Source organism: Actinia tenebrosa, unplaced genomic scaffold (assembly GCF_029948245.1).
Source record: "Actinia tenebrosa isolate PJP-AT-01 unplaced genomic scaffold, QUT_ActTen_1.0 PGA_scaffold0__85_contigs__length_37466705, whole genome shotgun sequence".
NCBI classification, from domain to species: Eukaryota; Metazoa; Cnidaria; class Anthozoa; order Actiniaria; family Actiniidae; genus Actinia; species Actinia tenebrosa.
Window position 1 is genome coordinate 10,188,817 of NW_028292569.1, and position 15,782 is coordinate 10,204,598.

Consider the following 15,782-nt stretch of genomic DNA (forward strand, 5'->3'; position numbering starts at 1 on the left):
ATTTGATTGGTTGTAGATGAAAGATCGAATTAAAGTTTTGGCTGGTAGCGTGAATTTGATTGGTGGAAGATGAACGATCATAAGTATTAGTAATAGAACAGTGCCTTTAATAGGATAGATTGCAAAAGAGAAAGAAGAAAAGGAAAGAGAGAAAAAGAGAAGGGGGGTGGGGGGAGGAGGCGGGGGGGGGGGGGGGGGGGGGGGGGGAGAAAAAGGCAAAGAGAATAGCAAACGAGAAAAAGATGGAAAGCTTTATAATATGTGCTTTTAATTATCCATGACTATCCATACCATTTAAAGTTAACAAAATTCGTCGATTTTATTTAATTAAAAAATGTAATATCCTAGAAAGGCAAAAACGTTGTTCTAAAGTGCCAAGAAAAGAGGTGCCATAGAGGGTCCTCTTAAGACCTATAATGGAACATAATTGAATAGGGACATTTTATTGTAAGGTCATTATTCAGTCTTCATTCTTTGGCTTGTCATTCTATATATGATACTATCCCGTCCAGGGTCCATGTACCAGAGCACCAAAGCAATAACGTACACAGTCAGGACCAAAGCGATAAAGAGCCACAACCAAATGTTGAAAATGATGGAGTAGAAAGGTGTGTAGTTGTATGCCACATTTAAGGCGGAGAAATTCTGAAAAGAATTCAAGAAATAAGATGGTTAACTAATGGGCCGTTTTCACGCGGCAGTGTTGGTTTGAACAATACATTCCATCGCACGTGGCACTGACCACGTGTCATTCTCTTGAGACTAATGGGCCGTTTTCACGCGGCAGTGTTGGTTTGAACAATACATTCCATCGCGCGTATAGCACTGACCACGTGTCATTCTCTTGAGAAAAGATTCTTTGTCTTGAGAAAAGATTCTTTTTTTGATTTGTTTCCAAATTCATGCGCCTTTAATGCGTAACCGTTAAACAAAGAAATGATGCTCTAGAGAATTGCGCGTGGTATCAAATGAAGGTAGGGTGACGTGACCGCCTGCTAGAGACAAGTATTTTTCTTTCTTTTACCAGGGGACACCAAGAATAAAATAGTTAACCCTACCAGTAGGGTCACCTATTTTCATTTCATATACCAAGTGTCATTCTCTAGAGTATCATTTCTTCGTTTAACGGTTGTGCATGAAAAGACATTTTTTCTCAAGAGAATGACGTGTGGTCTGAAATGAGAAAACTTTGTGCTAAAATAAATAATATCAATAATAATTATTATTTCTCATTACTTTTCATTGATTTTGTTTCATGAATAATGTAATATTACTATCTTACCCCAGATGAGAAAGTCCCGGGTTCATCGTCTACATCACGTCTGGTTCTGTGCAGCACTGAACTGCCAAGGCAATCAACCTGAAAATAATAAAGAAAAACCATCGCTCAATCTCTTATACTTGCAATATATAATTTTAGTACAATTTTAGACTTGAATATAGTTTCTCGCCCGGTGACTGCTCGAACGACCAGTGATTCTAAGACGATAATCTGCTCGAGCAGTAAATTTTAGGTTTTCCAAAGATGACTCGCGGCTCGGTAAATATTCCACCGATAATTACTTCGCCATCGGCGAATAGAGTGTGTTCATGGCAGCCATGTTGGTGCCAGAAACAATGCAATATTTTTGCATGACAAGAAAACTTATTTCCCAAGGGAAAAATTTATTTTGTTTAACCAACCAACATGGCTGCCATGAACACACTCTATAATTGTTAATTAATGATGGTAATTGAACTGAGTGGAGTGCAATTTGGTCTGAAATCAAACGCGCGATTACAAAATCGAACGACCGCTCAGACCCATATTGCACGACACGAAGTTCAATTACCACTTAATCATATCCTTTTTGTAATCATACACAAGAAGCTAATCGGAGTAAACGAGAGATGAATGTGGAAATGTGTTTATATAGTGAACGCTTCTCGTTTAATTAGTCTATTGTTACTTTCGATCCTCTTGTTTCTTTTTGTTTTCCCTTATACTTATCTCTCATTGGTTATTTATCATCCACGCTCACTATATAAACACATTTCCACATTCATCTCTCGTTTACTCCGATGAAGGACTAACGTCCGAAACGTCAGTTTCATTTTTACATACCATACGGTGTTACAAATTATCTATCTATCAACTGTTTTACTGAAAACACCAAAGCAGTTTACACTAGTTTTCATTAGTTTTCCACCGCACTAATTATTATTTGAGTTTCGGAAAAGACAAACAGATAATAAAGAACGAAAAATGAAAGACGAGAAAAAAGAAACCGAACAGGAAAACGAACGGACACAAGGACAATTTAGCTTCAAAAAGGATTCTGGTCTTCGTAGAGCGGATGCAATTAAACCGTGAAATATAATCACACTAAATACTAACTAATAGTATCTATTTAGTGACTAATAGTTGCTATCACTCAACCAGAACATTCATCATACAAAGACAAATCGTTTGTTTACTAAATGTTCTGGTTGAGTAATAGAGTGCTCACACTAAATCCGTGAAACAAATACTAATTTTTAGCACTAAATAGTGATAATTAAACAATAGAAAACAAAGGATTCTGTATGAAATAGTACTAATTAGTACTATTTAATGTTCACGGTTTTAGTGCGTGCACTCTAGTGACAATTATAGTCACTAAATAGATACTATTAGTTAGTATTTAGTTTGATTTTATTTCACGGTTTAATTGCATCCGCTCTAGTGTAATAATCTTCTGATATTTACCTTGAGTTTTGATTGCATATTAAGTAGTTTATTATGAAGAGAATCGCATAACGTTTCCATGATAGTATTATCCTAAAAGATAAATGGGATAAATGAGGAAATAAAGCAGAATGCGATTAAAATTTATCTAAATAAGGTATTGCACTGGGAAGCCATTTCAGTGTCAGTCCTATATGGCCTTTTCAATCCTTTTCACGAAAAACAATTACGAGCTGGGAAACCATTTCACTGTACAGTGTACCATGTACGTGATGATACTTGCTTTCCAACTCATACGATAACTATTCTTATGGGAAACCATTTCAGTCAATGTTACAGCATGTCGTACCGTGTACGTACACCTTTTTATGTATGTTTTTCACTTACACGATAACCGTTTTTATAGGAAGCCATTTCAATGCTCTGGCTTACCTTGTCAAGTACATGCAGTAAGTCAGTACCGTATGTTTTGTACTTACATGATAACCATTCTTATGGGAAGCCATTTCAATGCTCTGGCATACCGTGTCAAGTACATGCAGTAAGTCAGTACCGTATGTTTTGCACTTATACGACAACATTCTTATGAGAAGCCATTTCAATAGTTCGTGGTGCTATATTTTTCATTACGTTACTTACCATATCATGCTTAAAGTTCACGCTTGGCAAGTGTTGGCTGAAGGATTCAACAGAATCTGAAGCAAGATGAGGTTCCAAGTGATGAAAGATTTCACCGACCACCTCAGGATATCGTTCTTTTAAATCCCTAGAAACAAGGACAGACAGATAGTCATTCAATCAGTCAGTCAGTCCGAAAGTCAGCCAGTCAGTAAATACGGAGAAGATAGACCATAAATATATTACCCATTCCATTCTGTAGTCAAGACTTCGACAAGAGCATTCCCATTGTACAGGTCAGCAAATCCCTTGCTCAGCTAAAAAAATTGTAAATTATTCTTACTTGAAACCAAACAATTTTCGATTTCTGAAGTAAAACAAAAAAAAAAAAAAAAAACAAAAAAAAACAAAACAAAACAAACAAAAAAAAACCCAAAAAAAACCCCAAAGAAACAAACAAAAAACCAAAAAAACCAAAAAAAAAAACCAAAAAAACCAAAAACAAAAAAAACAAAAACAAAAAAAACAAAAACAAAACAACAACAACAACAACGAAAAAACAAACAAACAAAAAAAAAAAAGGTATCCTTACCTTGGTAATTACAGCCGAAAGGAAAACCACAGCTCCCTTTGCTTGTAGAGAATTCTTACCATAACGAGCTCGAACAGCCTTTAAAATACAGCAAAAAGATTCTCAGTCTTACGCTTAGTTTGTTGGGTCTCCCTGGATTCACATTTTTTTCCTGGGTTCTCTGGTCTCCCTCCCCTCCCCCCACGAAACCAAAACTCCACATTTGATGTCAGTGTAAGCCAAGACCTGACTTTGATCAGCCCAGAGGTTGTTTCAGGGTTAGATCTGTGAGTTAGCCGTGCACTGACTTACATCAGCCCAGAGGTTGTTTCAGGGTTTGATCTGTGAGTTAGCTATGCCTTGACTTAGATCAGCCCAGAGGTTGTTTCAGGGTTTGATCTGTGAGTTAGCCATACCCTGACTTTGATCAGCCCAGAGGTTGTTTCAGGGTTTGATCTGTGAGTTAGCCATGCCCTGACTTAGATCACTGAGCTTCAATTTAAAGATTATTGAGAAACATTTTCTAACTGTCATATAATGATTCTAAACCATCGAGATAATAAATTCCATTAGAGTTTAGATGTTCAAAAGTCAAAAACATTCTAGTAATTGTTCGACTGAACATCTGAATTCCATTCTACTTTGTTTACAAAACGAGCCGCCTAGTTAATCGCAAGTGATCAAGAAAAAAAAACATTTTTCTTCTGAAGTACTCACCTTAAGGGAAGCCAAGGAAAATGTCAAGATATCTGGCACGTTGTCGTTGACTAAATCCGGATTTTGTTGAAGCTACAGCAAGGAAGAGTTATACATTTATCGAAGCAGTTTTTCGAGAAAAAAAAAAAAAAAAAAAAAAAAAAAAAAAGGAAAATAATAATAATCATAATAAAAAGCATGGCTTAAGTTTTACCTTTTGTAAGATATCGAAAATGATTTGCACTTCAGCGAATAACAGGAAATCTTCCTATAAAAGAAATTTAAAAAATCAACTCTTTAAGAGAACGGGGCTTTGAAATACGTTGATAGAGTTCTTTTAAAAGAACAAATAAGTAGGATGAGGAGAAGGAGAAAGGCTACAAGGTTCGCGCTGAATTCTCGAATTAGAGCTTTACCTGTTTATTTAAATCAAAAACTGCATTTCCTTGTCCAGGGACAGCCACAGTAATGACATGGGAATCTTTAGAAAACTTTACTCCTTGAGAAAAAAAGAGTCTGTGTTTTTAAAATAGGTCTAAAATGTGGATAAATATAGAAAAACTCAATAGTCGAACTTCAGGTGGTTTGACATTCAAATGGCTTTCTTACCATTTCCAAAATTATTTTTCTCCAACTCGGAAAGAATCTACGAAAAAAAACCAAAATTGATTAAAAAGATACCATGAAGATTGAGGTATTTTTGATTATATCAGCCACCAAAGGAATGAAGGGAGGAAAATATAGTTTTTTGGGGGCTGAAAAGTTTACAGTGAGAAATAATCATAGCAACTAGATTGTCAATGTGAATAAATCGCATAATTTCATGTTAAACATTGTATATATTCTGTAAACATGCAAAGAAATATTTGGTATTTGGAGATTTCACATGTTAAGAGCTTGACATCTTTTAATTCACGAGTTTCCATATGATATCGCGAACGACCGAGTCCGCGCGCGATATGAATGAATAAAAAAGGTTCTTAGCATGTCATAAATTGTTTACAGTTGACTCTCCCGTAAGCGACCACCCCGGGGCCAGGAGAAAGTGGTCGCTTACGGGAGATGGTCGCTTACAAGAGTTAACACAGGAAGCCCAAACAATGGGAATCCCAACACAGGAAGCCTAAACCATTTGTAATTTGTAACTCACGTGTTAAAACTAATCAAAACTTTGAATGTGCTCATGATGTGTTTACAGTACTGTAATTGTCAATATGAGGTAAATTACTGTATTTGTAGTGATCTCTAACTACAATAACAATAGAAATCTTTTAACACACATGCATACTGTATTATGTGCTGTTAATGTAAGGATCTGTCATCATTGCTGGCTATGCTACTGGTGGTCGTTTACGGGAGAGGAAAAACAATGAAAAATTCCAAAATTTTAACCCCAAAGGTGGTCGCGGTCGCTTACGAGAGTGGTCGCTAACGAGAGAGTTTTTTACAGAGTTTATATGGGAAACAAAACGGGAAATTCAAAAGGTGGTCGCTTATGGGAGATCGTCGCTTACGAGAGCGGTCGTTCAAAGAGAGTCGACTGTATTACACATTTAGGGTCGATAAAATGAACAAATTTACAATTTCCAGTTTACCGTGAACTGATATCGTGTCACTTCACTGATATGGTTTTTATTCACGGCTTTATCACACTAATATGGAAGCTAAATGTGTAATAATTAAATCACATTATAATGAACGTTTTACGTCTTGTATTAAATATTGGGAATAAACCAAAAAGGGAATAAAATGTCAGGAAATTATTATTTCTTGCACAGACAACATCCCTACGTAATCCAACTCCTCAAGGCTTTTTTCCTTGTGCTTCAAACGGAAAGCTATGCCCTGTGGAATGTCTCAGTCGTTTAAAAGAAAAACATTTTCCAGCACAATTTAAGCAGAAGGTTACGCATGTTTACAGTGTACCTGGTTCTTGTCACGCTGTAAATCTTGAAATATCCCAGCATTATCGTCATCTGTTAAAAGGAATTTTTTCTTGTCTTGGTTGTAGTGCATTGTATGGCTGTTCATCCCTGCACCAGATCCGAACGCAGCGAGCTTTACAAACAAACAAAAATATCATCTTAGAATTACTTTTATCTCGGCATTACGCATGAGCAGAGTATATTTTGTGTCTTCCTTCTGGTACTCTAGTTTCCATCCCTCTTCAAATGCTAACGCGCTAAATTCCCATTCGATCTGTGTGAGTTACTATTGTAGCCGTGCCCTGAAATAGTTCTGACCAAATGTTATTAAAGGGTTTGATCTGTGAGTAAGCCGTGCCCTGACTTACAGTAGATCAGCCCAGAGGTTGTTTCAGGGTTCAATCTGTGAGTAAGCCGTGCCCTGACTTACAGTAGATCAGCCCAGAGGTTGTTTCAGGGTTCAATCTGTGAGTTAGCCGTGCCCTGACTTAGATCAGCCAAGAGGTTGTTTCAGGGTTTGATCTGTGAGTTAGCCATGCCCTGACTTAGATCAGCCAAGAGGTTGTTTCAGGGTTTGATCTGTGAGTTAGCCGTGCCCTGATTTAGATCAGCCAACAGGTTGTTTCAGGGTTTGATCTGTGAGTTAGCCATGCCCTGACTTAGATCAGCCAAGAGGTTGTTTCAGGGTTTGATCTGTGAGTTAACCATGCCCTGACTTAGATCAGCCAAGAGGTTGTTTCAGGGTTTGACCTGTGAGTTAGCCGTGCCCTGACTTAGATCAGCCCAGAGGTTGTTTCAGGGTTTGACCTGTGAGTAAGCCGTGCCCCGACTTAGATCAGCCCAGACTTTGTCTCAGGGTTCTACATATGATTTTTCGTTTTAGTTTTGTTTGCATTAGGCATAGTTAATATTAGGATATAATATCAGTACTGCAATATATATATATATATATATAAAATTCTTGTTTAAAAGAAAATCTTTGATTCTTACCATAGGATCAGCAGAGACTGACAACGTCAAAGATCTACCACCAAAAATCTTCGAAATATGAGTAGCTAAGTTTTCTTTCAAGGCATTCAGTTGAGAAAGCATCCCATCTAAACCAGAAACTTCATCGGTCTAGTAAAAACGAAAAGATTGAAAACATGATTTAGAATATTATATTCTGTCACAAACATGGCTCTAAAGCGAGAAAAAAAATAAACTGATGACTAGTGGTTACTGTACTAGAAATTAGATGTTGAGTAAACGTGTAAAAAGATGTCCAAAAGAAAATAAATAAAATACAGGGTTCGTGCTACATTCTCGTTACAAAATTCAAGGACTTTTTAAGTACTTCTCAAGCACAAAAATTTGATTTTCAAGGACAAAGTTTTTTGTATTAGAACGTGGTTTAAACATTGATTCAATGTTACAGTGCAGCTAATTCAGCCGGGGCCACTAGCTGAGATAAAAAACGAGCATGACACGCAACCAACCAGTAAACAAGCAACCAGAAACTCTTCAATCAATTTTAATCGTTATTTATTTTAAAAGGTAAGTTAGAAATAGCATTAAGTTTGCATTAAATTCAAGGAGTATTCCAGGAGTTTTGGCGTTTTCTCTATTTTCAAGGGCTTTTCAAGCGCCCTTAAAAATGTGTTTTCAATTCAAGGACTTTTCAAGGATTGAACTCTGAAAATAATAAAACGTCATAACAAAAGATATTAATGAAAAGTGAAACGTTCATTCATCTCATAGAGACTCTTTTGGGTGCCTAAGGATGCAAATGAGTCGCATTTCGAAAATTTTAAGAGATTCCTTATCACCGCTAATAAAAAGAAGTATTGGGAAAGAAGATACAAAGGACTGTTGTCAACTGGGACTCTCTCCTGTTACCGCTTCTTGTCACATGCTCGTCTTTTCTTTCCCTTCCTTTGCTGTGTTGATTGTAATTACGATTAGACGTAATGTGTGTATTTTTTTCTTGGTGACGAAATCAATAAAATAAAATAAAAATAAAATAAAATAAATCCTTACCTCTTGGATGGGAAAAGAAACTTGTGCAGGAACATTTAAGCTATCATCTAAAAAATACAGAAAAAGATGAAGGACTTGAATTATAAAAACCTCGTTAAACTATAGTCGTTTGTAAGAATTGATTTCCTTGAACAAGCTAAAAATTGTGATGGTGATACAAACTTAACTTTAAAAACCAAAAAAATAATTAACTATATGTCTTATTATTTAAAATTTAGGATCAATGAAAAAATTGGTCTTTTTTTACAAGTTAAACCGTGTCAATCGAAAGTGAACTTTAAAAACGTAAAGCTTATTATTAAGCCTTATTTCATGGAAAGAAACCGTAATCTGATTGGGAGGTCCATAAACACTGACCAATCAGATCAAAGTTTCTAAGGCAGGTTTGTTAGTAAAAAGGATTTTACTTGTGAGACTGCCAACCCTACAGTATTACCTTGTAAAACCCCATCTACAGCGATCAGGATTCTTGCTTTAGGACGTCTGAACATATCCCCTGCCATTAGACCAGCCCAAGTTAAATCCTACAAGAAAAATAAACCCAATGTAAGGGATTTATGAACTGCTGTGCTAATAAAAGCCTTTCCTGTTATAGTTTAAGCTTAGTTTACTTGTCAGTTTTCTGCATAGGAATGCAACAACAACTGCAGTTGACCTCCTCCGCTTGGGCATAATGTTTTCCCATTTCAGACCACATGTCATTCCCTTGATAATAAGATTCTTTGTTTGAGTTGTATCCATATTCATCTCTCTTCTCATGCACAACTGAGCACAACTGTTAAACAAAGAAAGGATACTCTAGGGAATGACATGTGGTCTGAAATGGGACAACATTACGCCCGATCCGAGGAGGTCTATTCTCAATAATTTGTAATCTCAGACATGTCAATGGCTTATTGTGAAATTATCATTTTTCATGTCGTCAGTCAAAAAAATAAAATGTACCAACTGATTATTTTTGATTGACAGCAGCGAAACACCAAATTTCAGTGTGCAGCTCATAACTACCGAGTTTGCAGAACACCGAGAACCACAGTCAAATATATAAGAACCCCTCTCCACCTTTGTAGGTGTACGAATAATGATTAGCACTATTTCAGTTTTTCAAGAAATGGCATAACTAAGATTGGTAGAAAATGAACCTCCCCTTTCAAAGTCCTAGCGATGAGTCTGAGCTTGAATTCTTTGTACAGGATTCTTTATAGTATGCGTGCAAGTCCAGAAGTTAAACCCACAACCACAGCTATGTAAAGCAGTGCATTAACTGCACACAATGCTCATTTTCAAAACGAATTTCGGGATATTATAATGTATTGTGATTCTCCTAAATTTGATCGTGAGAGAGCTGCCAAAATGAACCTGTATTGTCATCTCAGAATTTCCTTTTCATAGGAGAATAGTCTCTTTCACAGTTCCCTGTGCCATCTTGAAAGGTAGCCGTGCCTTTGCATCGAAGCGAGACGAACGGTGAGCTTGCAATGATAGAGACCTTCTAACACTTTTCAAACAATTATTCACAGGTCTCTATCATTGCAAGCTCACCGTTCATCTCGCTTTGATGCAAAGGCACGGCTACCTTTCAAGATGGCGCAGGGAACAGTGAAAGGGACTATTGCAATAACAAACTTATTGCAATTTGGAATCGCCAATACAGGTTTATATTGACGCATGAGGAAAGGAAGCGACTATCTCCAATACTGCTTATATTTTCTCTTAACTACATGTAGGTGTTAATATAAACCTGTATTGGCAGCTCTAACAATATTTTTGAAATATCATATATTTTTGAAATAACATACTCCCAGGACTTTAGAACACTTACCTTAGGTACAGAGAACCCAAGAGCCAGTGTATTAATGCTAGATATCTCATTGGAAGGGATTGGTCCAGCATCTTTTAGGAAGGAGACATAGTTGGGTGCATGAGTGATAGACAGCATGGAAGCCGCAGTGGCCTATGTGAAAAACAGTTCATGTTTAGTAATGACTAAGTAGAGCACATGCAGTAACACCATGAAACAAAAACTAGGTTCTTGATACTGACAAATAGTAGCTGTTTAGTGACTGATAGTTCTATCACTCAACCAGAACATTCTTTACATAAAAGACACAAATGGCCTCTTGCGTATTTGTTATTTGCGTAATGGATGTTCTGGTTGAGTGACAGCAACTATTAGTCACTAAATAACTACTATTTGTCAGTATAGACTTTGTTTTTATTTCATGGTTTTACAGCATGTGCTCTTAAGTGGACTAAGTGCGCTAGAAAGGAAGAGATAGATATGTTTACAAAGATAAGCCATAGTGCTAAGAAACCCAACAATAATACATGTACCCCAAGGATTGCTCTTAGAATACAGTTATTTCAAAAAATGGTTAAAGGGATGAACGGCCATAGGTAATAAGCAATAGGCAAAAAGCAATAGGAGAAGAGATGCAAGATAAGCTGGAATGACTTGTGCTTCTTATTGTCATTCTTGTCAACAACACAGATATCCTTGTTGTAGATATTTGGTAGTTTTTGTAGCACCTTGATTATTCATGTTTGGATGTATTCTCACTGTGCCTTTGGATCGTGCAATTGCCAATCAGTGGTCGACATTTGCCCTTTCAACATTTTTTTGAAATGGCTGTATCTTGCACAGGAAAAAAACCGGATTCCCAAGTTGGGAATTGTTGGGAATTTCCTTGAATTCCTAATTCGACACCAACGTTGGAATTTACTGTTGGGAATTCCCTTCTAATACCCAATAGGAAAACAAAATTCCCAACAAACTATCAGTGCCACGTTCCAAATTTCGTTCTCTCTGGGAATTGGATGGGAATTCGTTGGGAATTCAAGGAAAATCCCAACAAATTCCCAATTTGGGAATCCGTTTTTTCCCCCTGTGAATTGGTGATAGTAATGGTAAATAAACTGAGTTTGTACATGAAAATTATGGTTTATGATATGAATCTGAAATGAATGGGGTAGACTGTTGGAGACAATGTTAACCAGCTTAACAAGACGAGAGTGTCCTAAGGCAGAGATGATGCAAGCCTGATGGAGAAAAAAGATCATGCTCATAAGGATGATGATGATAACTTGATTTAAATTCGGTGTTATGGGACTTTTTAGGTCATATAACATTATCCAGTACATGAAACAATTTTAAGTAGGCAGTTACTTTTAATCCAATCAGAATGCTTGTGCACTGTAATGATATATTTTTCTCTGTTTTTAGCCCTTCAAAGCTGCTCAAATCTTTTCTAATATAAAGTTCATGTTGATCAATGCAAAAGTTTATAATGGTGGAGCAGTGGAAGATGGTGGAAGTGGAGGGGAGGGGTTAAGAAGCACTTTTTAAAGTGGAGGGGGAGCTAATCTCTGTTTTTCTTCATGATGGAACTCAAACTAAGACAAAATTATATGAAATTCCCAACATTGGGGGGGGGGGGGGGAGACCAGTTTAAAGGTAAAGCCCCCCCCTGCCCCTCCGACTCTGCCATCCCTGATGGAAGTCTATTGCTGATTAACCTGTCACAAATTTTGTCTCCACAGGGTGTAGCAATGAAAACGGTGCTAATTCATGTCAATACCAAAAGGGTCTATTGATCACATTCACAGCCCCTCCCTTCCCCCTGTCAGGTTAGAATGGCCATCATTATACTCTATCCAACATTATGATGAAATTTGCCATGAACTAAATTCCAATCCTATATACAGCCAATTTGACATCGGAATTCAATTTTTAGTCTGATAAAGATCTTTCAAAAACAGGTGAAAATGCAGAGGCACTAGTGGAGCAACTTTGTGACATTGTTTGTAAGCATCAATCTCTGTGACAATGTATGCAATATTAGTGGCAACATGAAGTGGGAACAGAATTTAGCATGTTCATTGCAAGCATTGTCGCATGCATTTACTGCTAAGTAGCAATCCTTCCATCTACCCTCCCCTCCCCTAGCAACATGTTTTGTGTACCAGTAGTAGCAATCCTTCCATCTACCCTCCCCTCCCCTAGCAACATGTTTTGTGTACCAGTAGTTGACTCTTTAACCTATTTTCTGAATATTCAAGGTCTAGAATATACTAGACTATACTATATACACCTATTTTGAAAATTGTTGTCGCACCAAGAGCCTCAAGTAACAAGCCAAGGCTCCAGAGAACGTTGGTACTTTTAATTATAATTGATTTATTCATGGTTCATGCAAGTGGCTATAGCTCTACGCTAATTATCATCTCAAACAGCCTTGCTTGGAGCAATTTGTGAAGTCCATAACAGAAAATGCACCATGAATAAACTAATTACAGCTAAAAGTAGTGACGTTCTCTGGGGTCTTGGCTTGTTGCTTGAGGCTTTTGGTGCGACAATGATTTCTGAAATAGGTGTATACTATGTCTGAGGCCGAGCTTGTTTGGACTTCATGTCTGTCCTTAGCCTGTACTAAGCTGTTAAATAAAAAATAAAAATTTAAGATGCTTAAAGGTTGCAAATGTATTATCATAGTTTGAGTTGCTTAGGGAAGGTAAGCTGTTTATGTTAGGGGGGGGGGGGGGGGGGGGGAGCTGAAGCTGAGGCTTCAAAGGGGAGGGTCATCACCATCTCAAAAACAGTAATTTGACATTTTCGAATGGTCAAAAATTATTTTGATGAAAGCTCTTTTCTTGCAGGGCCGTAGCCATTATGAGGCAAGCAAGGAAGCTGCCTTAGTAAAATGTCACAAATGTCCCTCAAAACTCTGGAAATCACATTTTCAAGAGCATCAATTTCAAAATTTTCTGGGGCTGCATGCACCCAAATACCCTAGTTGCTCCTACCTTCGTTGCTTGTTTGCCTTAGTAAGCAATAACTCAGTCTGGCTTCAGCCCTTCTTACACAGTGAAAGCAGAAGTGCTAAAGCTATCTTCAAAAGAGTTTACTGCAAATCCTCCTGCCCTTCCCGCAATAAAAACATACCTTCCCTTATTGACTGTAATTGTTTCATAGGATAATGTACTGTATAATGTTATAAGACCTAAACAGTCCCATAACACCCAGTTTAAATCAAGTTATCATCATCATCCTTATGAGCATGATCTTTGTTCTCCATCAGGCTTGCATCATCTCAGCCTTAGGGCACTCTCGTCTTGTTAAGCTGGTTAACATTGTCTCCAACAATCTACCCGATTCATTTCAGATTCATACCATAAACCATAATTTGATATCAGTATGTCATATGAGATATACCTTGGCTGGTTCCTTGATGATAAAGGCATGTCTAACATCATTAGGAATCCCTAGTACACCTACAACACACATACAAAAGTCAACCAAATGGTTAAGTCACTGATCTTAAGGACAGTACACAAAGATAACCTGCTATTGATGGTTTTCATAGCCACCGTGTTGGATGAATTTAACAAAAGATCTGTCATTAGTCTCTTTTGTTATATCATCCAACATGGCCGCAATGTCTTTTGTCTTTTCTCTTGGGAATTATTGCAAACCAGCAATTGGGAAATTTTGCTCCAGTGGCTTGATTGGAGTAACATTAAAAGTACAAATAGAGATAGAATAGTTATTCAATATGTGTAGTAAATTAAACTACAGTTTATCTGATCTCTCACCCCTTCTTCCTACTAGTGTTATGAAGGGACATAATGCAAGCTTCTCAGATTTGATAAAAGTGAAACCAGTTAAAAATGAGTGGTGATAACTAGTAGAGTACTAGCGTGGACTGTGTCAGTGTTTCTGAATAAAGCAGCAGAAACTTGTGGATAAATTGAATCACCGTAAAAAGCTTTGTGAAACTGACGTTTCAGATGTTTGTCCTTCCGACTAACGTCCGAAACATCAGTTTAACAAAGCTTTCTACGCTGATTTAAATTATCCACAAGTTCCATCAGTTAAATATGATTTTCTCCTGATACAAAAACTATTTTATTACAGACAAGACCCTGTGAAGTGTCATGTTTATCTGTATGTGCCAGTATTTAGACTTAAAGTTTTCACACAGGAGCTTTGGAGGTGGGGCAATAGAAAGGGAAATCCCCAAACACCAACAACAGTTTTATTCAAGAAAATGAAAAAAAAAAAAAAAAAAAAAAAAAAAAAAATAAATAAATAAATAAATAAATAAAATAAATGTTAACATATTTTATGTTGATTGCAGGGAGTGATTGCTAAGTCGTCCGAGCCAGATGCTCATGTTTATGTTTTTGATGCGAGATAAAATAGGAATCTAGTTGTTGATTTAGGAGAAAAATTAGAGAACTCTGAAAAAATGAACCTTGAATCAATGGAGACCTAACAAACTGTGCTCACATGTAATGCAAAGTCCAGCATTTGTATACAAGACCCCAGAGGTAAGAGGGGAGTGAACTACCGCTACAACACCCTTGATTTTCCAATGCAACAATGAAAGAAGTGTAAAAGATGAATAACAAGGCGATCACACTACATGACTATAAATCCCTGGCAATGATTTAACAACAATTAAATATGTACGGTGAGGGATGACTCTCACACCTCCCTGCTTTAAGGCATAATCCACAATAACTTCCTTTAGAAGCTTGCTGGCAATATAACGTGTAAGATAATCTGACAACATTCCAGCCGAATCACCGTAAACCACCCACCAAGAGACACTTGTCTGTTGTAAACATGACATATAAGACGAGACGGAAAAGTCGATACAAAATTTCAACATCGGGGGATTTTTAACCTTAGTTCTAAAGAATGAATTCAAACGTCTGGTTTGCCACAAATAAGAAGATTTGTCATCAAATATTATAATTCAATCATCACAGCCCAAAGCGAATCATAAGTTTTAAAACCTTCGACCAGAAACAAAAAAGTTCAGAAGGAAAATTCTTTTTAAAGACGAAATAGAATCGTTAAATATTTCTTCAGATACAAAATTCAATTTATAATAAAAGTTCACATATATACAAACTTACCAACAGATAGAAAAATCACAAGAAAAATTGCGATAAAAAGTGAGAGATGTGAAACCTTTTGGTCCGCCATCTTGGATTTCTGGTTCTTCAGTCCCGTGACCCAACGCTGACATGATCCTTCGAAGGCTCAGAGGTGAAGAGATATCTTAGGAGAATATACTTTATTTGTCATTATAAATAGCTAAATGTCTAAACATGTTATTCGATCTTAAGTACAATTAACACTATGTGAGTTAAGCATCATGTAAAGTGTATTACAAGGTTAATAAAGTGGTATGATAATGCATTTTGCGTAATTCTTTAGAGGAAATAGAATATCAAA

At 36.8% G+C, this 15,782-nt stretch overlaps 1 protein-coding gene across 1 annotated transcript; it reads right to left on the bottom strand.

Moving 5' to 3' along the window:
* Window positions 1–251: 251 nt before the first annotated feature.
* LOC116301595 (renin receptor) lies at window positions 252–15,561 on the bottom strand. Its single transcript, XM_089029731.1, has 17 exons — window positions 15,461–15,561; window positions 13,749–13,807; window positions 10,359–10,490; window positions 8,973–9,060; window positions 8,537–8,583; window positions 7,508–7,636; window positions 6,519–6,650; window positions 5,202–5,238; window positions 5,009–5,091; window positions 4,807–4,860; window positions 4,614–4,685; window positions 3,918–3,995; window positions 3,572–3,642; window positions 3,347–3,473; window positions 2,729–2,800; window positions 1,283–1,360; window positions 252–645 (listed from the first exon to the last, which is right to left on the bottom strand). The coding sequence occupies exons 1-17, from the start codon at window positions 15,528–15,530 to the stop codon at window positions 457–459; spliced, it is 1,518 nt and encodes a 505-aa protein (XP_088885857.1). The 5' UTR covers window positions 15,531–15,561; the 3' UTR covers window positions 252–456.
* Window positions 15,562–15,782: the final 221 nt, after the last annotated feature.

Bases quoted from the DNA above. Each gene is read 5' to 3' on its own strand.
- LOC116301595 (XM_089029731.1), bottom strand. From the start codon at position 15,530: ATGGCGGACCAAAAGGTTTCACATCTCTCACTTTTTATCGCAATTTTT. The intron at 4,861-5,008 runs GTAAAGCTCTAA...TTTCTTTTATAG, and splicing joins TTTTTGATTTAAATAAACAG to GAAGATTTCCTGTTATTCGC. The intron at 1,361-2,728 runs GTAAATATCAGA...TATTATTTTCAG, and splicing joins ATATGCAATCAAAACTCAAG to GTTGATTGCCTTGGCAGTTC.